This window comes from Microcaecilia unicolor, chromosome 11, assembly GCF_901765095.1.
Source record: "Microcaecilia unicolor chromosome 11, aMicUni1.1, whole genome shotgun sequence".
Classification (NCBI taxonomy): Eukaryota; Metazoa; Chordata; class Amphibia; order Gymnophiona; family Siphonopidae; genus Microcaecilia; species Microcaecilia unicolor.
Window position 1 is genome coordinate 32,498,429 of NC_044041.1, and position 27,715 is coordinate 32,526,143.

The 27,715-nt window shown below is 39.9% G+C and overlaps 1 protein-coding gene across 2 annotated transcripts in view; it reads right to left on the bottom strand.

The window, feature by feature from the left end:
• Nucleotides 1–13,779: 13,779 nt before the first annotated feature.
• Nucleotides 13,780–27,715, bottom strand: part of MAPKAPK5 (MAPK activated protein kinase 5) — a 60,867-nt gene continuing 46,931 nt past the window's right edge. The window contains exons 10-14 of one of the 2 annotated variants that reach the window (XM_030218119.1): nucleotides 26,235–26,355; nucleotides 25,410–25,540; nucleotides 22,669–22,784; nucleotides 19,513–19,617; nucleotides 13,780–18,649 (exon numbers count right to left, since the gene is read on the bottom strand). In XM_030218119.1, coding sequence (XP_030073979.1) covers nucleotides 18,555–18,649; nucleotides 19,513–19,617; nucleotides 22,669–22,784; nucleotides 25,410–25,540; nucleotides 26,235–26,355 — 568 coding nt within the window. In that variant the 3' untranslated portion in view covers nucleotides 13,780–18,554. Of the gene's footprint in view, nucleotides 18,650–19,512; nucleotides 19,618–22,662; nucleotides 22,785–25,409; nucleotides 25,541–26,234; nucleotides 26,356–27,715 lie in introns of both variants that reach the window. The other variant, XM_030218118.1, reaches the window with a different exon arrangement.

Below are 27,715 nucleotides of genomic sequence, written 5' to 3' on the forward strand. Positions count from 1 at the left end.
TCAGTTGTTTACTTATGATGTCACTCTTCTTTCTTTTATTGATGACTTGTTCCCTCTGCTGATCTTTGTGTGTATTACATGCACAAGTTGCTTTGGGAAAGAAAAAAAGAAAGAAAAAAAGAGACAGTCCCTGCCCAAAGGAGCTTGCGGTCTAAACCAGGGCAGACAGACAAGACTCACAATTACAGACTTTTGTTTTAATAATGTGATTTATGCAAGGAACCGTTTGTCTACTAAACTACTTAATGTGTTTAATTCATCATGCTTGTGATAAATATATATCTGTGTTACTTTACCTTGGGCAATTGGGACTCCAGAGATATTGCCCCCTCCAGGGTAAAGGAATTTAGCTGAATGTTCAGATTAAGAAGTTGTTAATGTACCTTGAATGAGAATGCTTTGTGCTACTATAGAACATTTCTAGGCACCTGCCTACTTTGCTGACATCATCCTTGTTCTAACTTTTCTCCATAAATCATATGTCTCATGATTTTAGCTGGACGCTTAAACCTGGTTGTCCAGAGAGGTGAGGTGTACCATGATAAAGATCTAAATGTAAGTTTTAAATCATAGGGAATCACATTATGAAGAAGATGGAAGCAAGTTCCCAGTCATTGAAAGGTTACTGAGATGTTTGAAGCTTGTAAAAGATATACTGCCAATGTGCAAGTTGTGTGAATAGTGTGAATAACCACATGGCAGGAGTACATGATTATGTGCTACGAAAGTACACTTGTAAGTTAGATAGAAGGGTTGTGGAAGTGGATATATGTGGAAGTGTTTCATTGAGTATAGAATTAAGCTAATGGCATTTTGTTAAGGGTTTGACCAGATATTGAGTGAATTATTATCATTTATGCCCTGAGGCCTACATAGAGGCCCTGTTCTGATTTATCGTTTGGAGTCCTCTCTCTTGTTTTTCAGGTTCATCAAATTGTCCTCTCACCTTAGTTGGCAGGCAGGACGTGACATCATTTGACTGTGATCACTGATGGCACCAGTCTGTGTTAAGGCCTGCTGTCTACCATTCCTGATCTACTTCTGAATTGATAAATAATTTTTATATTTGGCATGTGACATTGCACTTACCAGCGTCTGACATGAGTAAAGCTATGGAAGTCTCGTTTTGGCATCCAAATATGCTTTCTTATGCCACACGATTTGTATTAAACTGTTTAGTTTGTTCCAAAAATATAGTACACAGGGGACCAGTTATTTCTCCTGGATCCATTCCAATTCCAACGGGACCCGGAGTAGAGTGGCATTTGGACTTTACAGATATGGTAATACCAGTAAAAGGTAAAAGGTATCTTTTAGTGTGGGTCGACGCATTTACAAAATGAGTGGAAGCGTTTCCGTGTTCAAAGGAAACAGCTCAGGTGGTAATAGACACCTTTTTGAAATATATTACCAGCCCATGGATGTCCACAAAAATTGGAACGGACAATGGAAGTCATTTTGTAAACTCACTGGTCAAAGATATGACTGATTTATGTGGAATACTGCATAGACGGGTGGCAGTCTATCGCCCTACTTCTAATGGCCTAGTGGAATGCTATAATGGCCTATTAAAAACAAGACTTAGAGTCTTACTAGCCTCATTAAATCGGGGCTCAGAAAAGAGATATACCTGGTTGGACTTATTGCCCATGGCTGTGCTACAGTTAAGGTATCATCCAAGTACAAAATTGCAGATCTCACCTTTTCAATTACATACAGGACGAGACCCTAGAGGGGTACCTGTAAAAGAAATTGATACCGGCTTTGACGGTATAATTAATTATTGGAAACAAATAAATCCAATAATAAATTTGACTAGAGACATGGCAATTTGTAAATCGAAGGAAGTTCCTAATATGACTTTTTCTTCATCTTTTTCAGTGGGTCAAAAGGTCCTTCGAAAGAACTTCACACATAAGACCTGGAAGGACCCAATTTACGTGGGACCATTTGAAATAAAAGAGCTAACTCATACAACAGCAAGATTGTCAGACCACATCACTTGGGTACATCTATCTGATATACGTAAGGCTCATGATCTAGGACTACCTGAGGAAATAGAAACCACTATTGCACCTCCAGAGAGCAGAGAACATTGATTAACAACATTACCAGTGTAAAAGGATTATGAAGGCTTTTGTAATCTATTTGCTGGTAGGACTTACTTATGGACTCAATACATATGTTGAGAAAATTCAACATGCCTCAAAGACTCTTAATCTGACTAACTGTATTGTTTGCACTCCACTTGTCACTTCCGTACTTACCATTCCAGCACATGTTCATCCTTACTCTATGATTAAGTTACAAGGTATTCATAATTGTTTCAGTAATGGTACCTGCTATTTGGGTCGGGGTCATGAACACAGACAATATTGGACCAATGTTACTGCTCAACGTCTGCCTTCTTTGTTTGCTCATACCATTCCTGCACTAAACTATTGGTGTCTGATAAACTCTAGTTCACTTCAGGGTAAGATACCTAATGTTTTATGTAATTATACTTATGACATACAATCTCGAAATTGGACTGTGTTACAAGGATCCTATGTCATAAATCAGACTGCAACATCTATAGCTTGTGCTAACAAAATGTTCTGTAACCGGACACTGACAACCTCTTATGTGACCTCTACTAATCTTACTCTTACAAATTTGACTTTTGTCTTTTCATTATGTCAATTTAATGCCTCTTCTATACAAGCCATTACTGCTATGCCTACTGCGTGTTCTTCACTTAAGGCACTAAATAATCCTATTTTTCCTTTTTCTCAAACATATGCTTTATATCATAACCTAACTTCTCTACAGTCTTTACGGTTGGGAGATTATTTGTTATGTGATAATATCCTGTACACCTATCTTCCATCATGTTATAAGTTCTGCACTCTTGTTCAACTAAATTTATTTGATTTGATCATTCCATTGGAAATCAATAATTGTGAAAAATGCAATGCAGAGCATCCTTTCACTGGCAAGAATTGAAGTGAGTGATTATAAGGGAATTTTAGACACATCTTGGTGGGATTCAATAACTGGATGGTTTGGATCCCTGAGTCCTTGGTTAAAGGGTCTTGTTTCAATAGTAATAGTCTTCATAGTTGTAATACTGTTGTTGCTTTGTCTTATCCCATGCTGTATGAAACTATGTGGGAACATGATGACAAAGATAACAAATACTACTATGATAACACATAGGGAACATGTTAACATATATCCAGGACATGGACAGACAAAGGAAAGAATGGCATGTAATAAAATCTATTCAAAGATTAACCATGAATAACACTTGACAGAAACTGTATGCTAGCTATGACGGCCTCTAGAAAGGGAGTAATGAGAAATACTATATCCCCATAGAGCTCAAACATGCTAGACATACTATAGTGTTTGCCTAAATATGTGAACGCTGCATACAGCGTTCAAGGGAGGATTGTATATATTAAAACTGACAAAATGGAGTCACAAATATAAAATGGACTCCAGAAGTGCAGCTGGAATAGCTGACACAGAAAATCTGACATTATAATAACCTTTATAAAGAATGTGCTGAGAGTCCTGAGAAAGAAGGGAGTAGAGTAACAGGATGTCTACAGCATGACCATGAGATGAAAGTAAGAACAGAGGTTGGCAAGACATGTGAAACAGGTGTCTGATAGTACTGCAGAAGGGAAAAAAAGGGGAGAGAAAGTTAGACGCCAGAAGGTTTGAGATAAACTAGTAACGAGCTAAATAAAATGCAAGGAATGTGTGATGATGCCAGAATTATGTGCATATAAGAAAGGAGACAATTGTATTAGCAAGCAACTTCTTAACAGGCAACTTCATCTCTGTATTTGATGAGATTGTTCCTATACTTGCTTCCTATGTAATATTCTTGCATAGCCCTGTCATCCAAATGGCAGTTGAATAAAAAGAAAAAATTCTACAATTTTTGTTTCTCTTATTTTTGTTTCTCTGTATATACATTTATTGGGACATGTAATTTTATTGGGATTTGTTGAAAGAATTTCAACAGCTTTCATTTTGGGTAGCCTGAAAACCTGACTGGCTAGGTGTGTCCTGAGGAGTGGGTTGAGAATCCCTGCCCTAATGAATATGCATGAGATACATTTGCATACAATGGAAGTGGTATCCATGCAGATCTCTCTCATGCATATTCATTACTAAATAACAAAGTCCTTTATTAAACCTTTTATATTAAAATTAAGTACTCCAATAAGGAGGTAGAATGGTTAGGTATTTAAGGATGTCACATACCCAACCAGTGTTAAAAGAGAAGGATTGGTCTGTTGCACACGTACAGGTGTTGTGCAGTGCAGGGTGCCATTGTTCCCGCAGGTAGATAGAGACCCGGTCTAAAGTTTTGGCCAAAAATGAATATTCAAGTATGAAAGGTATGTAAAGATTTTGGAAGTTAGTTGAGGTTCGGTAGAAAATGTATTCTGCTCGCTGATATTAATCTATCCATTATAAACGCCTGAAGATGCCTAGAGTGAAACACAGCGACTGTGTCGGGTTTGACATAGTAATCAGAAAAATCAGGCTGAACAAGGAGATGGATCTGGTTTGATATAATAATGAAAGGGATAACAAGGAAGTGGAATAAAGAGAGAGAATCTACTGGACAAAAACAGCTGTTTAAGCAAATTTATTTATTTATCACTTGTATCCCACATTTTCCCACCTATTTGCAAACTCAATGTGGCTTACAAAATGTTATAGCAACATGTACACATTATAGGATAAGAATTTCAGAATATAGATACAGATGGGTACATAGAATATCAAAGCAATCATATTAACGGAATAATAATTTTACAATTATTGCAAATAAGAGTGCATAAGTAAATCATATTGGATTGGAAGTGGATTGAAAGATCAACATAACATAACATAATGATATCAGGACAAGATATAATATTCAGTCCTGAGGATGTAATTAGGATGAACCGATAGGAGGGTTCCTTAATAGTTGTGATTGGAATAATTAGGAAGTCAGATCGTTATGGGGAATCTTTATTGTACGCCTTTATGAATAAGTAGGTCTTTAATAACTTTCGGAAGGTTGTCAGGTCGTGTGTTGTTTTTATGGCGCTCAGTAATTCATTCCATAGTTGTGTGAAGTGTATGAGAAACTGGATGTATGTACAGACTTGTATTTAAGCCCTCTGCAATTGGGATAATGAAGGTTTAAGCAGGTGCGTGATGAACTTTTGTTGTTTCTCTCTGGTAAGTCAATTAGGTCTGACATGTATGATGGGGCATCTCCATAAATGATTTTATGGACCAAGGTACACATCTTAAATGCAATACGGTCCTTCAGTGGGAGCCAATGCAGGCTCTCTCTAAGGGGTCTGGCACTTTCATATTTCGCCTTGCCGAATATTAAACTGGTTGCGGTTTCTTGATGGTTTGTGCCTTGCATCCCGCGTATAAGGAATTACAGTAGTCCAAATGGCTCAGAACCAATGATTGCACCAATACGCGAAATGTCTCTCTTGGGAAGAAAGGTCTCTTCTGAGCCTCCACATTGCATAGAACATTTTCTTTATGACATTTTTTACATGGCAGCCTAGATTAAGATTGCGATCAATTGTTACGCCTAGGGGTATCAGGGTGTCCACAACAGGGAGAGTATGGTTTGGTGTGTTTATGTTGGGATAGTTTCAAATTATTCGGAAGATTTTTTACAGTTGACTGATATGCATCCTCAGAAGCATGAGTATGAGAACATTAATAGTAAAGCTGTCTGGTGAAACTAGGAATACTCACTTTCATGTATAAACACAAGTATTCACATGTGCATTATGAAAAGTAGTGATACAGTATGTGATTAGAGTTAAAAGAAAATACTAATTGTGCATAAGGAAAAACATAGAGGTTGTGAGAGAGAGAGTACTTGAAGAAGAGGCATTTAGTTACAGTGAAGAGTTTGTAGTTTGAATGGTATGAATGTGAAGCATGCACAGTTAATATTATGAGCTACAGAGTAATTATTTTTAATACCAAAGAATTAAGGATTTTGTTGTTCATATTATAGTAGTAATTTGGTAAAAGAGTGTATTATATGGCTAGATTGAGATACTCAATAGAAGTATTTATGCATATTCATTAGGGATGCTCTGAAAACCTGCTTGCAGCTCTCAAGGCCCGAACTCGTACATCCGTGGCCTAAAGTTTAAAGTAGGGGCTGAGAATCAGGAAGCCAGGGTTCAAAATCTTGCTTCTCCCACTGATTTATTTTTGTTACATTTGTACCCCGCGCTTTCCCACTCATGGCAGGCTCAATGCGGCTTACATGGGGCAATGGAGGGTTAAGTGACTTGCCCAGAGTCACAAGGAGCTGCCTGTGCCTGAAGCGGGAATCGAACTCAGTTCCTCAGGACCAGAGTCCACCACCCTAACCACTAGGCCACTCCTCCACTGATGCTCCTTGTGACCTTGAACAAGTCTTGGGTACAAAGTTAATCTATTAACATGCATTAATGCGGTTTAACATAAACCCCCACTGTTCTTAACGGGGCCCAATACCTCATATTAACATGATCACCATTAGAAAAATCAGCCCTTTTGGGAAAATACATACTGTTCTTATATGTAAACATACCTTCAAGCTTGGGTTTGTAAAGGTGAATAATCAAATTTCAAATCCAAGTGGAGTTCTAGAGGGATCTGCAGTTTGTGGCACTCAGCTAAGAATTACAGTAACTGGATTAACTGAGCTGAAGGGTGAGACAGGGAATATAAAAATAGGGGCAAAAACTCAGGGCCCAATATTCAAAATGATTTCAATGACCATTTAAATCGCCCGCCCGGGGCTAACCAAATAGTGCTGTTGAAAAGCGCCCAAGCCAAAACCAGCTACTTTAGGGGCCAGAGTTGGCACTTGGTGCGATATTCGGCACTTAATCAGTTAAAGTTAACTGCATAAATAGAACCACATTAAAGACGGTCCTCTCTTTATGCAGTTCGTTACAACCAGTTCAAGTGCCAAATATTGCATTTAACCAGCTATAATTTGGCTGGCTCCAAATACCTGGAAATTCAATGCCGGAGCCTGGACATAGCTTAGCTTTGAATTTCCCACTAGAATACCAGCGGTGGTCAGCAAAACGCTGATCGCCACCAGCTGAATATTGGGCCCTCAGAGTGGTCGATAATAAAGATTCATCATGCCTTGGCCCCCATAGAGTTGGTGATCTGGAAACAGGAAGAAGAGCAGGAGGAAAATGCCATGATAATCCACCAACCAGAACGTTCACATGTACTCACTGTGGATATTCTCACTACCAGACCTCTTGCTGAGATTCAAGGTCTGGAGCGTTAACATGCCCTGCTCAGTTCTTTGGGATAGCTATACACATCTTCCTGTGCAATTGCTTTGGTCTAGGACATGTTCCTTAGTTGTCTTCACCACCAGTTTAAGACTGCCTGGCCAGAAAAACAATGACTGCTGCTTCCACCAGGAGACACTTCTTTCACTATCTGAACAGTTTTGCTTTAGTTTTCAATCAACATTACTAATTTTTGGTCTAAAGGATACCCTTTTACTTCAATAGATTTTTAAAATTAAACCCGATGGTCAACCAAAAGATGAGTTTTGAAAGTTGAGCAACTAGATACTATTTACACAGTGACATATGGCTGAATCTTTACAGTTCTTTAATTCTTAAGTTTTCTCAATTTTCACCATTTACTATGGGTGAAACACTCATTTTTTAGCTTTGTAATTTGTGTGCATTACTTACGCATACTTCTTAGTTAAAAATTGAAAAGCAGAAAAAAAGGTATATTTAACATTTCTTCTGACCTGCTCTTACGTTGCAAACCAGATTGTTTTTTTTTTTCACACGTCTAGGAACTCCAGCTGCCTAGAATCAGTAAGAACATTGTGCCTTCTCTCCTCTTTGAAGACTAAATACATTATACAGATCCCAGGAACATAGGGCTAGGCCAATTCCCTCAGAGGTGGTTACATCTATATTTCTGACATACTAAAGGACAGCAAAGTTACTCACTTGTAGCAGAAGTTCTCTAAGGAAAGCAGGTCAAGTATTCACACAGCTGGGTGATGTCATTTGATGCTGCCTGGTGTTGACACTGACTAGCAAGATCAAGAGCTTTCTAGTAATGCCCTACTGTGCGCATGTGCCTTCCGCCTAATACGCAAGCATGGGTCCAGGTCTCTCAGCCACTGTAAAAAAGCTAAAGAATTCAACTGGAAGGAGGGTGCATGAGAATATTTGGCTTGCTGACCTGCTACCATAGTACGGAAACGGTACTAGTTACTCTCATGAATAAATTTAAACAAACGATTGCAACTGGTAAGAACATACTACTTCTACAATTTGATATGTCTAGCGCCTTCGACATGGTTGATCACGGAATACTACTACATATCCTCGAGTACTTCAGAATTGGAGGCAACGTTCTCAATTGGTTCAAGGGGTTCCTAACCACACGATCATACTAAGTGACATCTAATTCAACTACATCAGCTACATGAATATCTGAATGCGGAGTTCCACATGGATCCCCCCTCTCACCGACCTTATTCAACTTAATGATGATACCCCTGGCGAAACCACTATCAAACCAAAACCTTAACCCATACATATATGCAGACGACGTAACGATCTACATCCCATTTAAACAAGATCTAAAGGAAATTTCCAAAGACATCAACCAAAGTCTACATATCATGCACACATGGGCGGATGCATTTCAGCTGAAACTCAATGCAGAAAAAACCCAATGCCTAATACTCACCTCACAATATAACACGAACAAATTCACCACCATTAACACACCAAAACTGAATCTTCCAATTTCGGACACCCTAAAAATTCTTGGAGTTACCATTGATCGACACCTAACACTTGAGAGTCACGCGAAAAACACAACCAAGAAGATGTTCCACTCTATGTGGAAATTTAAAGAGTACAACCGTTCTTCCCAAGGACCGTCTTCCGAAACCTGGTACAATCAATGGTACTCAGTCATCTAGATTACTGCAATGCACTCTATGCTGGCTACAAAGAGCAAATAATCAAGAAACTTCAGACAGATCAGAATACTGCAGCTAGACTCATATTCGGCAAAACAAAATATGAAAGTGCTAAACCCCTACAAGAAAAGCTACACTGGCTCCCACTCAAAGAACGCATCATGTTCAAAATATGTACCCTACTTCACAAAATCATTCACGGAGACGCCCCAGCTTACATGTCAGACCTGATAGACTTACCACCCAGGAATGCTAAAAAATCATCCCGCACATTCCTTAATCTTCACTTCCCCAACTGTAAAGGTCTAAAATATAAATTAACGCATACATCAACCTTTTCCTACCTGAGCACACAATTCTGGAACGCGTTGCCGCGCAACTTAAAAACACTTTACGAACTAACTTCCGCAAACTACTAAAGACCCATCTCTTTAACAAGGCATATAACAAAGATCAACAAATATGAACTCCTATACAAATATCCAGAACTGCCTTACATCATTTGCTTGTTAACTACTAGTATGTTTCATCATTATCATGTTACCCAAGATCCTTCTGTAATACTAAATGTATATTTTCTTACGTCTCCACTATTCATGATGTATTGTAAGCCACATTGTGCCTGCAAAGAGGTGGGAAAATGTGGGATACAAATGCAATAAATAAATAAAGCCAGCAAGATGTGGGTGATACCATCTGGCAAATCCAAGGTTTCAAATTCTATGCTCGCAATATTGAAGCAGTAAGGGCCAGGAATTGGAAGTTGGGATGTGGAAGAGACCCCTTGTTCTGCATGATGAGGGTCAGAAAACAGTCCAATCTCCATGGATCTTTGGAGGATAACTCTAGAAGACGAGGGAATCAGATCTGCCTTGGCAAATAGGATCATGGTTCCCTTGTCTTGCCTATATACCTGGGTATGCTGAGGCATGAATCCTGGAACTCATAGCTTGTTTGAGAGCGGATTCAACCATCAGAGAATGGTATGGCAGTTGAGCCCTCTCGAATCCAGGAGCCTTTTCGATAAGGTACTGCTTATCCACCTTCTTAGGTGCAACCTGCACTGCAAGGAGAGATTCCCATGTCTTCATCAGTGCATCCTTAAGGATAGTGTGTGCAATAGTACAGTAACCCCCTTCCTAGAGGAGGAGACACAGTCCTTGACAGTCAACATCTCTGCCCTAGGTTCTTCCTCAGTTTCTAACTTAAATGGGACAGCAGAAGCCATCTCCCTGATAAAACCGGTGAAAGAGAGACACCCTCTGGTGGAGATTTATATCTCTTTAGGTGGGATCAGAAAGTATCCCATAAGACTCCACCTCCAAGAAATAATGTGGGTCCTCCTCTTACCCCCATTCTTACTCTTCACCGTACTCAGGTTGTACAGAGTGACTCTGTGCCTGCCTTGACTAAGTGGATCCACATCCATGCCCCGAACAGCGCCGAAGTACTGTCCTGCTCTGACACCTGGGAAGCTTCCTCCTTGGACGTTGAGAGTGGCACTGTATGTGTCGAGGATCTCTGCACTGGCATGGAAGGAGCCTCAGGAAGAACCTGGGTTTGATCCTCAGTTGGTGCAAGCACCCTCAATGCCTGAGCATTTTGCAAATGCAGCATCTGAACCAGTTCCTCCCTGAGCATGGCTCTGAACCACTCATTGAAGGAAGGCATCGGCAAAGGCAGGGAAGTCAGAAGAGAGATGCAGCCTGAGATGTTGGTGTTGGACCAGTAGCGGGGATCAGGCTGCTAGGAGACTTACACACTGGCACCTCTTCCAAGAATGGGGCAATGCTGGCTTACAGCACCATGCATGGAGGAATGATACTTATGCTTCTTGTGCTTCCCCTGATGCACAGTATTGCGGTCCTTCAATGCCGAGGACAATATCAAACACGTACATGCCCTCAGTGTTTGGTCTGATTCTGACCAGTCTCGGGGCCTATCCTCAGTGCCTGATATCAAGAGAGATGGAGACCTCCTCGATGCCGGTGCACTCCCAGTGGATGCTGAAGTCTTGGCATCCATTACGGTCAATGCTTCTTTTGCTGATGTGATGTATTGGCCTTCGAGGAGCCAAAAAGCTTCTTCTGTTTTACCTGCTATGCCCTCTACATCCTCAGCTGCATTTACAGAGAGAACAAGTTAGGCTCATGGTAAGGTCCAAGGCACCCGATGCACCAGTTGTGCGGATCCATCATGGAAATCACCTGATTACATTGTGCGCATATTTTGAAGACACTGGGGCTCTTCTTGAATATTGAGAAAATGATCATGGACAAATTAAACTCCCTCAATTTTGAACCAGAAAAAAAAGCAGTGTTCAAATTGAGGTCAGGCTATGGCTTAAAAAAGGCCTAGAAATCCACAAAAAATAAAGAAAACTAAAGACCAAAAAAAAAAAAAAACCCCACTAAAAAAATTAAAGGGAAATTGAAGAAAGATAGAAAAGAAAAAAAATATATATCTGGACTGAAAAACCCGCACAGTAAAGCACTATTAGAAAGCACTGTGAGTAGAACGCTATGTGCTCCCTGCTCCGTGGAAAAAGGAAGACCGAGGGACTCATGTTCACACATCAATCAGGAAGGCACCAGCGTATGCGCAGTGGGAAGCTACTAGAAAGTTCTTGATCTCGCTTGTCAGTGTCCACACTGGGCTCCGTTGGATGACATCACCCAGCTGTGAGAATACAATGGCCTGCTTGTCCTCTGAGAACGTAAAGTACACCAACCTTTTTAGAGAGATACATAAATTATTTATTTTCTGACATTAGAAATGGTGAAGAGTATAAGACTCGGTGTTCTGATCAACTTCATGGCAACTGAGTCACCTGTAAGCATTTCCGAAAAGTGGACCGTGGAACTGGTGCTTTCATAAGGTCTGTTGTTCTACTACCCCTTGGAGAAGTAGCCTAAAGGTTAGTTCAGTGGGATAAGAATCAGGGAGACCAGGGCTCAAATCCTACTGCAGCTCTCTATGATTTTGAGGTGTCACTTAACTCTTTATTACCTCAGGTACAAACAAATTGAGAGATCTCAGTAGACAGGGAAGTACCTACTATATCTGAATGCAGCTAACCTTGCGTTAGAACTGAAAAAGGCATGAACTAAATCCAAAACGCTCTCCCCTTCCAAGTTTCGATCACCACCATGATTAATAGGTACTGCTGCCTCGACCTACATTATTGGAGCTCCTACAGCAAGCCTGAAAACTACAAATGATCATATTTGTCTCAGCATTAGCTGAAAAACTGTGGAATCTCAAAACAAAATACTCACCATGTATTTAACTCTAGTAAAATCTTTTCTTTATTTACACTGATGCTGTTATTTACATTATAATACTGATCAAAATAAACTAATGAAATATTACAGATAACATGAACAATGATGAGTCTTTATACACAAAAATTAAACAAATGTAGACATGACCAAGAAAGATTTCAAAAGCAAATGGTTTAGATGTGTTCAGTGTTTGGAGAGAGAAGCGGACGACATTATTCCCAGCTCAGAACACCTTCCTTTCTTAAAGAAGAAGTCAACAAAAATGCATTTTTTCTCTTCTTCTTGAATGAAATTCCAAAGCCAATTATAATACAGAATAATGAAGTCACAAGAAGTTACCTAAAGGTCAAATGATTTTGCACGCACAGAAAGATTTATCATCTATGGAGAGTTTAAACATTTATCAAGCAAGCATACTGGCTTGGTTAATAAAGCCTCGCTCCATGGCCACATAAAATATTTGAAGTGGATTTCAACCTTTAAAAAATAAAAGTTATAAAACAAAGATGTGTTCACAATGCAAAACAGAACTAATAAGCATGTAAATGATTTATAGGATTCTTTTGGGGTTTTTTTTGCTCAGATAAAATGGATATGTCCAGGTCACTGGGGATAGCAGAGACATTTTGGTGTTGGAACTTGCATCCAAGATGTATCCAGGGTTTCAGGGTCTTGTAACTTTGTTTCTTTATTTTGAGGGGGGGGGGGGGATGAGAGAGATAGAAACACCAATTACAAAATGTAATAGTATGTTCCCTTTACATAAAAGGTTCAGCACCTAATGGCTGAGCTTCCCAAAAGTCCCTCTTTACAAGAGGGTCAAGTTAGCATTCACTTAATAAAGAAAAAGTCAAATAGTACAAACTTGCCTAGTTCTGTTTGTCAAACTTAAGAATGAGCAGTATTTCTACCCAGAATTGTACTACTGAAAACTGGGACAGCTTTCATAGCCTGAGCCAACTGCATAGTCTCTTTATAAATTCCCACTCTGTGATTACAGGAAAAACATTCATGGATCTTATATAGTAATGGCCCTCTCTGAAAACTGAACAGCGAGGCCTTGGTGCCTGTGAAGCTAGTTCAAATGACTTCAACACATCAAACTGGGGGGGGGGGGGGGGGGGGGGGAGGGAAGAGACCTAACAGGAAAGATAGAAAAACAACTGTGTCGGGGTGGAGGAGGGGGGAAGTCCCTGTATTCTGCTTCCTTGTTGAAATTATGCCCTGGCAAGCTTACCGCAAGATGCATCATACATCATGTTTACAGTATTCACAGTTTGACAAGGATGACTGAGAGGAGTCTATTCAAATCCTTCCTTTATGGAAAGATTAATGGCAGTTAATGAACTTTAAAATATAAAAGGAAACTCAGGAAGAAGTAATACAATATAAGTTAAATGTTTAAATAAAATGCATCTCAAATAAAAATTAAAAAAAAAAAAAAAAAAAAAAAGATTACAATATTTTAACTTAAAAATCTTTTTAACATATTTAAAATTTAAAAAGTCAAATCAATGTCTTTAAATAAAAATATACACAACCATTTGACCTTTAGTACATACAATTAACCCATGTTTTCCCCATCCCCTCCAAGGTAAGTCAATTCCCAAATTGGTACATGACAACAAAATCCACAACAATGGTTTTTACAAGTTTCTCAAACCCACACAGGAACAAGAGTATTGAAGTTCCACCTGGTGTTAAATACATACTTCAGAATCTGTTTTCCTTTACCTCTTCTTACACTCGAGAGGTTTATTTTTAAAAGAAAATCAAGCAGCACAGAGCATCACACAAACAGGTCAAAAAAGGACAAAGGGAATCCAATTAAAGTTCATGTTCCCTTTTGATCTGCTGTGTGCCTGTGTTTGCTGTTTTTCTTCCCCTGATGGCTTGGCGCTAAGCTGCTGCATTCAGCATTATCTTTTTTTGTCTTCAGCTGTATCTGTTTTTTTTTTATAGGTTTCAACTTGTTTCTATTTTGTTTTCTTTAGCAATTTAAATATTAAAAATAATGCAGAAGAGACAAATGTTCAAAGAACAAGTAGTCAATGTCGGGCTAACCTTCCAGACCTATATTCCATTAGTGTACATGGACAGCTGTACATCTTCCTCCAAAGTTACCATCTATAATATCAGGAGGTACAGGCTTTGTAAGCCAACCAGAAATAGTCAATAAATGGTGGTAAGTCTTTTTCAAAGTAATTTTTTCAATACAGTACAATCATCCAGGCATACAAACTCCAAGAACATTAAGAACAGCTGGGGGTTCACAATCCCTGTATAAGCCTGGAAAGTTTCCCTTGAAATGTCCTAAAACCTCAAGTCAAAACATAATCAAGTATGAAGGCCATCTTCAAACAAGCCCTTCCTATGACCCCCCCCCCAAGTTAGTGTTGTCAGAAAACAGTCTTCACTGCAAGAAAGAGAACCACTCATTCTAGAAATTCCAGTTAAAACCATTTTTTGTCAATTGAATGAACTGAGCCAAGATGGTTGAAGCAGTTAAACCCTGTTCTGGCAGAGTTTCTCTACCACAAATTCATTTGTATCCCGATTAATTTTCAGGAAAACAGGACAACTGTATTACAAATACCATAGGCCCAGCTCACTTCAGCCAGAACCAAAGATCTGAAAAAAGCAATGAGGCCCTGATGCTCAAAAGTAAACGTGGGCGTAGAGGCCATTAGTGCCGGACTAAAGCCTGAATTTACCTGCGCAGAATGTTTAGAGGCCCAGAAAGCGGGAACAAACGAGCGAGCAAACAAACAAACAGTACAAGTAGCATACTAATGATATCAAAATGAGGTCATTTTGTATTCCTCCACAATGCTCAGAACAGAGCACCCAAAGCAAAACTACCTTACCTCTGCAAAAAATAACGCCAGGTCAGAGCAGGAATTAGGGTGTTGGAAGAGAGGATTTTGCATGATTTCTTACTTCAAAATCTGCTAGTTTTGATTGCTTTTGAAAGCGGAAGGAAGCCTGTGAAAGACTTAATTGCTGGTCATGAGAAACAAATATGCACAAGTCACAGCAGACCCAAAAGTGAAAGCACAAATTGGCATTTGTCTCTTGCATTTAAACATCTAAGCTAAAAAAAAAAATAAAAAAATGTTAAATGCTTATAGGCCATGATGATCCGTTTCCCTGCGCTGTTCTGAACAGCACTGTAAAATTAGAGCTGGAAAAGCATGGGGAAACACTGCAATGATCAAAACGAATAGCATGCAAATTTATGCGCTATTAGTTTTGATCATCAGGGCACTTCTGCGGGAGGATTGTGCCTTCTCCTGCAGAAGTTGTTTGACAGGTCTGGGCCATTAAAAAAAAACAACCTGGATCTGTCAAACACAACCTGACACGAGGGTTAGAGTTCCAGTGGATCTGCAGACCCCCCCTACCAACTCTGACATAGGAGGCTGGTGATGCAGCAGGACCCTAGCTGTAGGTCCGTCCCCTCCCCCAGCAAAACCAAACCCCAACCCCCATGTACCTTAAGGCAGGAGGAAGGAGTAGCACTCCCTCCTCCTGTGAGCGCCGCCTTCAAAATGGCGGCACTCTAATCTGCCCGATGCATCATAGGATGCACTGGGCAGGGCTTCCCTACCAAATAAGAGGGAGGGTTGGGGCTTGGGTTGGCTGGAAGGGGGCTAGAGCTAGGGTCCCTCTGGACCACCAAGTATTTTTTTTGTATGGGGGGGCTGGAGGTCCACCAAACCCCCAGCCTCCCATCTTGGTGTCCGGGGGCCACTGAACCCCCAGAACACATGGTAGCAGCCTGGGGTGCCTGCCTTGTATTGGGGGGAGGAAGAGAGGAGCCTTACGCTTAACACCAGCTCCGAGCTGGTGTACAGTTAAGGCAGTATTCCACCTGTACGCAGAGTTCAATGCTCTGATCATATGGGCGAAATACAGAGAGCTCATTTAAATATCATTTCAATGAGTTCTGCAGTATTCCCTGGCACACTCGTTTGCCGCATCACACCCCTCTGATAATTCTGCGCTGGTAAATGCAGGCGCTAGTGGCCTCTAGTGCTCGAATTTACTTTTGATCATCGGGGCCAGATTTAAGCTACAGAAAACAGATGATATGTGCTTCACATTTGGATTTTGCCAGGTCCATGAATGCAGGACACAAGCTCACCACGGGACTCCTCTGCGCATGCACCAACCACAATCCTACCGCTGAACTGCCTAATGCTCAATGCTATGTATGCGCCTATATTTGCATCTCATTAATATTGAGCATTAGGGAGTTATTCTGCGCTGTTCCGGCGCTACTTTTACGGTACCGCCGAGTGCATTAGAAATCTTCTGCTACTCAGCTTCCTGATGTTCAGCTTTCATGCCTGATGATTCTTAAGCCTTTCACGCCACATCTAGACCTTACAATCTGCACAATGATGCAAGCAGGTTTCATTCTGTAGGAGTTCCCTCCCTTTCTGTAGTGGTTTTCCCTGTAGGAGCCGTGAGAGAACATGCAGGCATGCCATTCTAGATCAAAAAAGTAAGGCAGCTTCCATGCAAGAAACTTCTCACAAAAGTCACTAGAGCTAAGGAGAGAATTAGTTTAATGCCTAATCTTCACTTTCTGCTGATAGAAATGGTCAGAAAAAGCCAAAAAAGCTCAAAGGGCTTAAGATCCAGCACAAGCTTCCTGACTCATCTTGAACTATAAACTAAAACAGAAATGAACTAGGGCATGACAGACTCAGGACTTAACACCTGTGTCCTTAAGCTTGTATCTTTTGCAGGAACCAGAAACCCCCTGTAACTAATTCTGAAAAGGCAACAGGGACAGATCGAGGCACAGAATGAACCAGCTTGCAATAATTTCAAAATCTGGAGCAAAACAATTCCATCTCACTTGACAGAACTGCTTTCCATCCCACCTGCAGTAAGGCGAAGTCTTAACATAACAGAACCATCACTACTATGCTTAGCTCTGGCTATTATCCATTCAGCGTGTTATATGTTCCATTTCACTACACCGTCAACTTGGGACGGTCTCATTGTAACAGCAAGGTCACTACTGCTGCACTGCATCCTACCCCAGTATAAGCTCATTTCTGTTAGCAGTGGCTTTCTTTGTCGAAGACGACACGCGCTATTCAAAGAAAGTAAACAGAATTTTTCTAAGGCTTGTGCTGAAATAATATGATGTAGATCAATGACATTAATATAATAGTTCTCTGTCAGTCAATTTGAATGAACAAAAAAAAAAATCAAACAAATACAAGATATTTTTAATTTGAATGCAGAGTTAAGTTATTGCTGAGGAATTATGTTGGGGCTTTGTCAAAAAAGGAGGCTCTGCTTTACAGCACCAGCTATACTCCAAGAAAAGATTTTGTTACTGAAGAATTTCTAAGTGATCTACAGGACAAGTATGCCAGAAGCAGAGCAGTAGGAATCGCTGCTTTCTAGCCAGGCCCTGCCCACCTACTCTGTGCGACTTCAAGTACAGAACGCCACTGCCCTGCTTGTCAATACCGGCTTGAAATTTCTTACTGATAAATAGCTCTGTTTCCTCTCTTTTCTGTTCATGGGCTGCTATTCTGTTCCACCCACAGTGCATGCTACAATTATTAAGTACAGTGACCTGGGTGAAGGATGGTACATAAGTCAAATTATTAGTATGGCTTTAAGGCACACCACTAGCCCTACCCCACAGCAGCACACGAGAGAGAAACACAAGGGAACACGAGCGATTTGCCTAAAATAAACTACAATTTCCAACAAAAATTCAGTCTTTTGCAACATTTCCAAACAAATTATGATCGCAGCTTCTGGGAGCTGACAGAACAGGAGCTCAAAAGACTGCAGTACTGTCGCTATAATCCCTGAAGTCACAGGTCCCAATGCAGATACAAATTTACATTCCACAGGACAGTTTTAAGTATCTGTTGAGCACTGAGAGGACACAGCAGCCATTTTTTTTTACATACAGACTAAACAAGAGAGACTTCTGGGTTTTCATCACCTTATTAAGAAATATATAATGTCTTACCAGCATCTGTTGTCCCACCTGAGACCCATTAACCGACAGCACGCTAGTGATAAACATACTTCTGTGAACTGAGTTTATATAACAGTACCAATGATTTCTTTTATCTACATCTCTGTACAGTATTTTTCAAGCAGCGAGGAAATCCAATGAATTATTAATTTACATAAAAATGACTCTGTACAGTTATTTAAGAATGGACGCTCAACCAGTAAAAAAAGATGACAAATAAAAGGGTTCGAGGTTCCAGCTATTGCGAATCCTGACAGTTAGTCTGTTCTTCGATAACCTGCTTCACTATTTCTGCTAGTTTCAGTCGATCCACCTTGTCCGTGAAACCTCTCCCTAAAATGTTAAAAAGAATGGCTTCAGGTCAATAATATGAGAAAATATGTGCTTAAAGGAATATGGCAGACTAAGTTCATTTGTGGGGACGACTGGTGTGTATGCATGCATGCCCCTGCTGACATAAACACCTGTACAACTTCAGTGGGCATGTGGCATGCACAGAGGCCCGATGTGATGGAAGGACTGGGAAATTTTCACTGTGTGACAGCTAATTGCATATTAATGTTCTAACCACACCATGCTCTTAGGTTTGCATCCTTCAGTCACAGTTTGTTTTCAGGAGGGAAAAGAGAGCCACAAGTATTTGGAGGGAAAGGTGAAAATATTGATGGAGTGGAGAGGTACAGCTTTCCTTCCACAGTTCAAAATCTCTTTTGGACTAGGGGTTTCATCTCTGACCTAAATGCAGCCTTACTCCAGGGCCATCAGAAACTGTACAAGCATGTTTTTTTTAAGACACTTTCTTTAAGCACTTGCTGCTCGTCTCTGGTGGGCATAGGATGCTAGGCAAGATGGATCTTTGGCCATAGCCAAAATTGTAGGTTGTATGGGTTCTAAGAAAAGAACAAGGGAGCACAGTTACTATGGTGATCAACTACTCACAGCCCCTGGAGTCTGACAGATCCTTACCAAAGTTAATATGCCCACTTATGCCGTTTAGTTCCAAGTGATCAGTATAGGAAAAGGATATGGGGATCGATTCCATCTCCATTTTAGGCTTCACCAAATTGTTCAGTCATCTTCCACATAAAGCTACACATACAAGATCTAACACAGTTTTCCAAGACACAATGGCGGGGCGGGGGGGGGGGGGAGAACAACAGCCTCCCTTCCTGTACTTTCTGACTCAAGGTTCTTACCATTCCAGCTGAAGCTCTGCAAAGTGTCTCGTAATAATTTACAGTCCTTATTGTATTTCCAAGCTTCCAGCATTACTTCATTCAGCTTCTCATCTTCATTCTCACCTGTTGAAATGCCACATCAGAAGTACACATTGTAAAATTCTTTCATCACCGTGGAAAGAAATTCACTGTAAAGCCTGGTAAAATTTACATAGCTAGAACACTGACTGAGGATACCACTTCTCAATACTAGACCACTGAAAATTTTCTGGGAGAACACGTATCTTGGTTTTAGAGTATTTAGCTTCTGAACTCTTTAAATTCTCCCTCGCACATTTTTGCAAGTTAAAAAAAAAATTTCAGATTGGCAGCAAACGTTTAAGTTGATAAACACATTTTTAAGTCTGAGCCCTAAAACTACATTTTTAAAAATCTGTTTTTATTAAGCAGATGTGAGCTGCTTAGGTTTAAGCGGGTTATACATTTTTAAAGTGTGGATGGGGTTCCTTACATCCAACAGTCATAATTACTAACATTTTACAAGAAGAAAAAACCCTCCCAACTAATCTCCCCTATCCACCCCCACCCCACCCCTCCCCTCCAAAAAATGTTAAGACAATAAAGTAAATCATAAGCTTGTAACCTAAGGACAAAAACTGTTTATTTAACAGCAAACTACAGGCTCTTATCTGCCGTCATTTACTATGTTATGTTACTAGTACAGTTCTCAAATTGATTGAAGCGTCTGCCAACATAGCGCCTTCTTTGCATCCACATTCAGATGCTCCATAATAAGCAAAAATGTCATCTGAATCTTAAAACTCCATTTACTGCATGTGCAAATCATTGTAACCGTCCTAAGGACTTTGGTCCTACAGAAAACAGAAACAGAAAACCAAAGATGCTGTAGTTCCAAACAGTTCAGAAAACTGCTGCGAGACTCATCCTGAGAGCGACGCTTTGCACATGCCGAACCCTTACGGTTCAAATTACACTGGCTGCCTGTTCAGAAGCGTATTGCCTTTAAACTCTGCTCCTTGACCCATAAACTTATCTATGGGTTTGCCCCGGAGTATATGCACCCCTTGATCGACCTCCCGCCCAGGAATGCCAACCCTGCTGCTCGTTCCTTCCTCCACCCTCACTTTCCAAACTGTAAGGGTGTCAAGTACAAGAGGATCTTCGCCTCGTCTTGCCGCTATTGGAGTCCTAAGCACTGGAATGCTCTCCCGCAACACCTTAAAACTCAAGCGGACCACGCCCTCTTCAAGAAGTTGTTGAAGACCTACTTCTTTGCCAAGACCTACTCCTCACTTTATACCGCTGCTTGATGCACCCTCCCTGGCTCCTACCCTGCTAGTTCACCCTGTTAGATGCTTCTCCCCCTGCATACTCCTTGTATACTCTTCTAAGTTTTCCTATTCTGTATTTTATTTAATGTTTGTAAGCCACATTGTGCCTGCATGAGTGGGAAAATGTGGGATATAAGTGAACAATAAATAGTACATGAGATTGAGAGACCACATGTGACTGATGCAGTAATATATAACTAGAACAGTGAATGACTAGCAACCTTTCCTAAAGAAAACAAACACAATGTCCAAATCGAGAAGCGTGCAATCCAAGCATTTAAAATGGTATTTTATTGAAATGACAAAGGACCCGACATGGGCCGTATTTCCGCCTAACGCCCTGCATCTTTTGGACTTATTTTGTGAAGATTCTATCCCTCCTCTTTCGTTTGTGCAAAGCCACTGAGACAGCTGGCTTTTAGGGTATCTACAAAGAATGCAAAGATGATATTTGCATACATAGGAGGCTGTATGCGCAAATCTCTCCTATGTATCTTTAATGTGGATATCCTAAAAACACCACTTGTTTGTGGCCACCCAGATTTAGGGTTTACTGGTACAGAAATAACTAAAGCATATTGTGTAAAAACCATTGTTAAAGATATTAAAATATTAAAGTACAGAGCAATGGATGATAGTGGAGGGGCAGGGGAGGGGGGATAAAGAATGAAATGGAAGTTCAAATTAGCTGAATAACCTTAAACTGTACATTATATTGAAGGGAGAAGAGAGGCTGGGAGCTGTCTAACGGATAAGAATATTTTGAAGATGTTACAATATCGTTTTATTACAAGGTTTGCTACAAGTATAAAAGGTAAAACGGTCAGTTACTGTACACAGTATATAATCAATTATAAAAATAATGTATTAAATCTCATTTATTCACTTTTCTAAACTGCTCAAAACAGATAACTATCTCTGGTAAAATTTCATGTTCTCTGAACTCTGGTTTTTGTCAACATTGGGTTACTTGCAATATAGTCTACCTGGGGTTACCAAAGTCTTCCATTCAGGTGCTTAACTAGCTCAAAAGGCAGCTGCATGGCTGCTAATATTTGGAGTGCATTACTCTGTACCTGAAGGGACAGCACTGATTAAGTTTAAGATCTTGGTGTTAAGCTTTCCAATCTGTAGTTGGTGAAGACCCGAAGTATCTAAGAGATCTTGCTGTATGAACCGGGGCATGTTCTTCACTTGGCATTTAAATCAACTCGAGTGAGATCATGTGATGCCATGCTGGAGAGAGGATGCCGAGTTTGTTCTCTCCTGCTGCCCTTCCTATTTTGGCAACTTTTACAGAATTAAGAGGGATAGTGGCCAGGTTCAGAGCCCTTACTTAAATGCTTTTCCAAATGCATGGCTACTGGCACAGGACTGCCACTACAATAATCAGTCCAGGAAGAGGGGAGGGAAGGGAATAAAATAGGGGGAAATTCCTAGTTAATTGCAAATGAAGGCTTATGGTGCTCAATCTCAATATAACTGAGCTAGAAGTATAAAAATCCAGGAGGTAATTGCTGCATTACAAAAAAAAAAACAAACAACCACCCTACAAACAACTGTCCCCCCCTAAAACAATTCAAGAACTCATTCTATGGTGCAGGAATTTAGTGACAGGTACACAAATGGAAAAAATGCAAGAAGTGTTACAGAAAACTATAATTAAAATCTAAATGCACATTCACTGTCTTAGAGATCTTGCACCCCTGATAAAGTCTGAGAATAACTTGAACCAACGTCATAATTCATGCTTTTTCATAATGCTATACATGAATGGACAGACACACACAAACTTAGTTTAAGTAAAAGTTGTGACCTTTACCAGCCTGTGGTAGAATACACTGTGCGATTACATCTCGAAGTTTTTCCAGCCCAACATTTGCATCATCTGTCCCGTTCTCAGGGTCGTGAATATAAACGTTGTCCTTGGGTTTTGTGCTATCATTAAAATAAAAAAAAGTTTATATAAATTTTGGTAAATAATATCCAAACTGGATTCAGAAAATCTACCAATCTCAGCTCCAAGCTATTTTAACTCTAGAAATTAGTTTATTACATTTCTATATATGTGAAATTGTTCTAGAAGCAGCCACAGTGTCACAAATGCCATAAATGACATTATCCAATTGGTTCATACTAGCAACAGGTCACAAACTACATATTACCTACTGTATTGAATGCAACAAAGCACCAACAAACCAGGGACCTTAGACAATGCAAAGGCAAACACAGAAGTTTCCAGGTGATTAATAAAGCCCATCAGCTGCTGAAACTCAGCTGCAGGAATCACAAGGCAGTTACAGGTGCTGTTCAGGCACAAACAAGAGAAGCAAGTCTGGCAGCCCGGAAGATCCGGACCGGACAAAGCTGAAGTCTGGAATGGGGGACAGTCCATAGCAGCTACCGGTTCTGGCCACCAGAGGGCGAGGTGAGCACAAACAAGGAAACATTCACATACGTGACAGAGTAGGTCACGGGACAGGAGGTAGTGCACTATTGTGGATTAAAAACCGTTTAAAAGATAGAAAGAGTAGGGTTAAATGGTCAGTATTCTCAATGGAGAAGGGTAGATAGTGGGATTCCCCAGGGGTCTGTGCTGGGACTGCTGCTTTTTAGCATATTTATAAATTATCTAGAAATGGGAGTAACTAGTGAGGTAATTAAATTTGCTGATGACACAAAGTTATTCAAAGTTGTTAAATAGCAAGAGGATTGTGAAAAATTACAAGAAGACCTTATTTATTTTTTGCTGCATTTGTATCCCACATTTTCCCCACCTCTCTGCAGGCTCAATGTGGCTTACATTATGCCGCAATGACAATCATTAACGGTATGAGAAGAACAGAGTATTGTTACAATTAAGGTACATTAGATAAAGAAAATTAGAAGTAAAGAATTAATACATATCAGATATGCAAAATGTAGGGTAAAGTATAGCGTTAAATAATGACAGTATGATTAAAGTAACCTAATTAGGAGTTCAATGTTGATTAGTTCTAATATAAATGCAAATAGTGAGTCTTTTATGAAGTATTCTTATTGTAAGCCTTGTTAAATAATTCAGTTTTCAGTGATCTCCGGAAGACTGTCAGATCGTGTGTTGTTTTTAAGGGATTCGGTAGTGCATTCCAACGTTGCGCGCAGATGTAAGAGAAGCTGGATGCATATAATGACTTGTATTTAAGTCCCTTACAGTTAGGGTAGTGGAGGTTTAAGAAAGTATGCAAAGACCTTTTTGTATTTCTCTGGGCATCCAAATGGCAGATGGCATTTAATGTCTAAGTGCAAAGAGATGCATGTGGGAAAGAGGAACCCGATCTATAGCTACATAATGCAAGATTCCACATAAGGAGTCACTGACAAGGAAAAGGATCTAGGTGTCATCGTTGATGATATGTTGAAACCCTCTGCTCAGTGTGTGGCAGCTGCTAAGAAAGCAAATAGAATGTAAGGTATTATTAGGAAAGAAATGGAAAACAAAAATGAGGACATTATAATGCCTTTTATCACTCCATGGAGCGACCGCACCTCGAATATTGTGTGCAATTCTGGTCATTGCACCTCAAAAAAGATATAGTGCAATTAGAAAAGGTACAGAGAAGGGCGGCGAAAATGATAAAGGGTATGGGGCGACTTTCCTATGAGGAAAGGCTAAAGAGGCTAGGGCTCTTCTTAACCTAGTACTACAAATCACTGCAATATATATTTGAATTTGTTAAAATAGTACTAAGATTTAGACAGCAAAGATCTTGCACCAATTTTCAAAATGTGCGTGCCTCCACTTGGACATCTGCCTCCAGAAAAGCATTATGACCCTTTATCTTCTGTGGGTACTTTTCATATTTTTGTAAAATAAAAAGTTCATACATCATTCTTAGACCTTAAGATATCCAGCATAGGTCCATCTAGTTAATTGGCAATGGGACTCATTTTCAAAATTACATAGGCTATTATGTAACTTTATAAGTCTAAGTGCATTGAAAATACATCTCTCTGTGAATTAAAGCAAGGTGGTCTGGTAAGGCCTTTTCATTAACATTATTCTTTTATTTTCTCTCTATATTTCTTTTTGCCTCTTTCCCTAAAGTGGGAACCTAAGGAAGAATTTAGATTGACTATATTCATTATATTATATTGTTACCTGTTTTTTTTTTTTCTTGGGCTTTCTATTTCTGTATTGCTGTAACAAGTGTATACTTGTGATGTTATTTTGAAATATAATAAATAAAGGGGGTAAAAAAGCCCATGTTATTATCCCCAACCTAATGGTTACTCTGCTTCTGCTGAACGCGGGTAAAAGTCTCCAGGTTGTGGATCAATGCACATGCCTTTACTTGCACACGGGGTGTTAATATTCACAGAACCCACTACCATGGATAATACGGTGTTTTAGCTGTGCAAATGTCTTTGAAAACTGCCTCCCCTCATGTCTTTTTAAAATGTAGCACTGGACTTTGCTCACATAAGACCATTTTCCCTTCATTCAACCCGAAGGTGTAGTCATCACTTGGGGTAGCACATCTACAAATAACATTCAAAACCGATTTTCTGTGTAAGTGTTACCCTAACAATTTTCTCTTGCGCAGAATAGGATTGTTGACAGTGTTTAGGGGTTTGAGATTCACTTTCAAGTCCTGTATCCTCATGTTTGCCAATTGCTCTGCATGAGCCTGCTGTATCCCAGCAACCACAGCCTGCAAGGAAGAAGAGAGAGAAAAAAAACCTAAAGCAAAACTTTTAATGAAGTCCTTTGTGCATAAGAAGTCAAATCAAAAGCATCACCTAGGAAATAAACACACAAAGCAGTTTCATAGCAGTGATTCTCAACTGCTAGGGCAAACTGAATTAATAGACTGGAAAGCTTTTCTTTTTCTTGGGGGGGGGGGGGGGGGGGGGGGGGGGTACAACACCACTTCAGTATAAAACCATTTCAAGTGATGGTGGGGCATGGCAGGCAGGTGGGTGAACACTAATTGCAGAAATAAACATGTCTTATAAAATGTTAAGGATGGGGAATAGTTCCTCTCTCCCCCCCCCCCCCCCCCCCCCCCCCACTTTTGGATCTTATCCTTTTTCCCCTTATATCTCACTGCATATCTGTCTAAATCCATCTTCCATGGGGGTGGCATAAAGTCACACCTATGCAGTAACACGTTTGTGCAAAGAAAGAAATAAAGAATTAAAAGTCCATATAGTATAGTAACCTGAATTTTAAATACGGTTACTTAAGACAACATCATCTCTTTATTGCTCCCCCATTTACAAACTATAAAAAAAAAATTTCTTTAAAATTTGGAGCATACTGGTCCATAATAATTACATTTAACCATTTTCCTGATCCCTAATGTTTGCAGATGACCTTTCAGTTTTGCATAACAAAACAACCACCTTGTCCATCATCATTTGGGCCGAAGGCAAGATATTATCAAGAGCCTCAGTGGAATTCAGCCAGGGATGGTCTAGAACACCTTCAATAGTCAAACGTTCCTCGGGCTTTACTTTTAGCAGCCTGTGGAAGAAACAAAGCCAACGTGAAATGAGGCAATTATAGAAACAGCAAAATGATGGCAGACCAAGACCATACGGCCTATTCAGTCTACCCAATCTTCATACAACATGGACCATACTACCTGTGCAGTGTCTATTATTTTGCTTCACTACCACTGTTTCCCAATCACTGACCCACTCCCTTCATTTCAGTGAACACCATACTAGTTAATTTAGTCTCTTTTTTTCTGAGAGCATGGCATAAAAGTTTAATCCATCCCTCAAGCCTGATACTAAAACAAGTCCTGAGCTCACATAAGTGCCACCTTATATTTCTGGTCTATAAGTGGAAAAAATATATTCATTCCCAAGGATCCTGGTGCAATATACTCACTGTCAAAGGTCTACAGCATCTGGCAGACACACTACATATACTCATTTATACCATAAAGTGGACAACCAAATGTCCTGGCTATGGCAACACCTAGAAGGCTCTGATTACATTTGAATTTTATTGAACCACCAAGAAATCACCTGAAATATTTTCCTAGGATTAAGCTCACCTGAAATGCAAGGATACTGCTTAAAAATGATTGAAAGAAGCTCAAATTGCTGAGAAATAGAATTTTGCTGTTAACCATAAAGGTATAAACCTGACCAAATTGGCACAGAAAACAACTATACCTTCTTTATTTTCATTAGGGCAATCTGGGAAAGAAGATCTATTCAGCTTGTAAGCCTAATGTCATAGCCTGAAAACAAACAATTAGATATTCTGTGTCCTGGTATGGCTTATGGCACCAAGGAAAATGGTTCACTTTAACCAAAACAGCTACTTCAACTAGTGTTTTTGTAACAAGTCGTATTTTTCTACAACTCAGTGACCAAAGAATTGGCTATTGGCATAAATAACCTTGAGATCGAGTCTCAGACGAGGGCCAGAGAGAACAGACATTTGCGCTGCATTAAAAGGATCTTTAAAAGAGCATTTTATCAATTTTTCTTGTTATCACTCAATCGATTTTATAGAAGAAATGAATTCAAGGACACTGGTTTATGGTGAATGAACAGAAATCTTGGGAGACCCCTCTCTCTGTGCAGGTCATCTTGTCCCAATTTGAAAATAAAACTGAGCACTGCAACAATGTCAAGTTCAGTTTCCAGATTTTCCCAGGTGTCTCTAAATATACAGAAGACAAGCACATTAAAATCAAATATGAAAATAAAAAAAAAAACATGACATATAGCAAGTCATACAATATGCAACAAATTTGTGATCACATCCACAGGAAAACACAATTCCAACTTGTCTAACCTAGGGGGATGGAGAAAACAGTACAACAGAGCAGGAACTGAAATCTCTAAGGATGTTCTGACACACT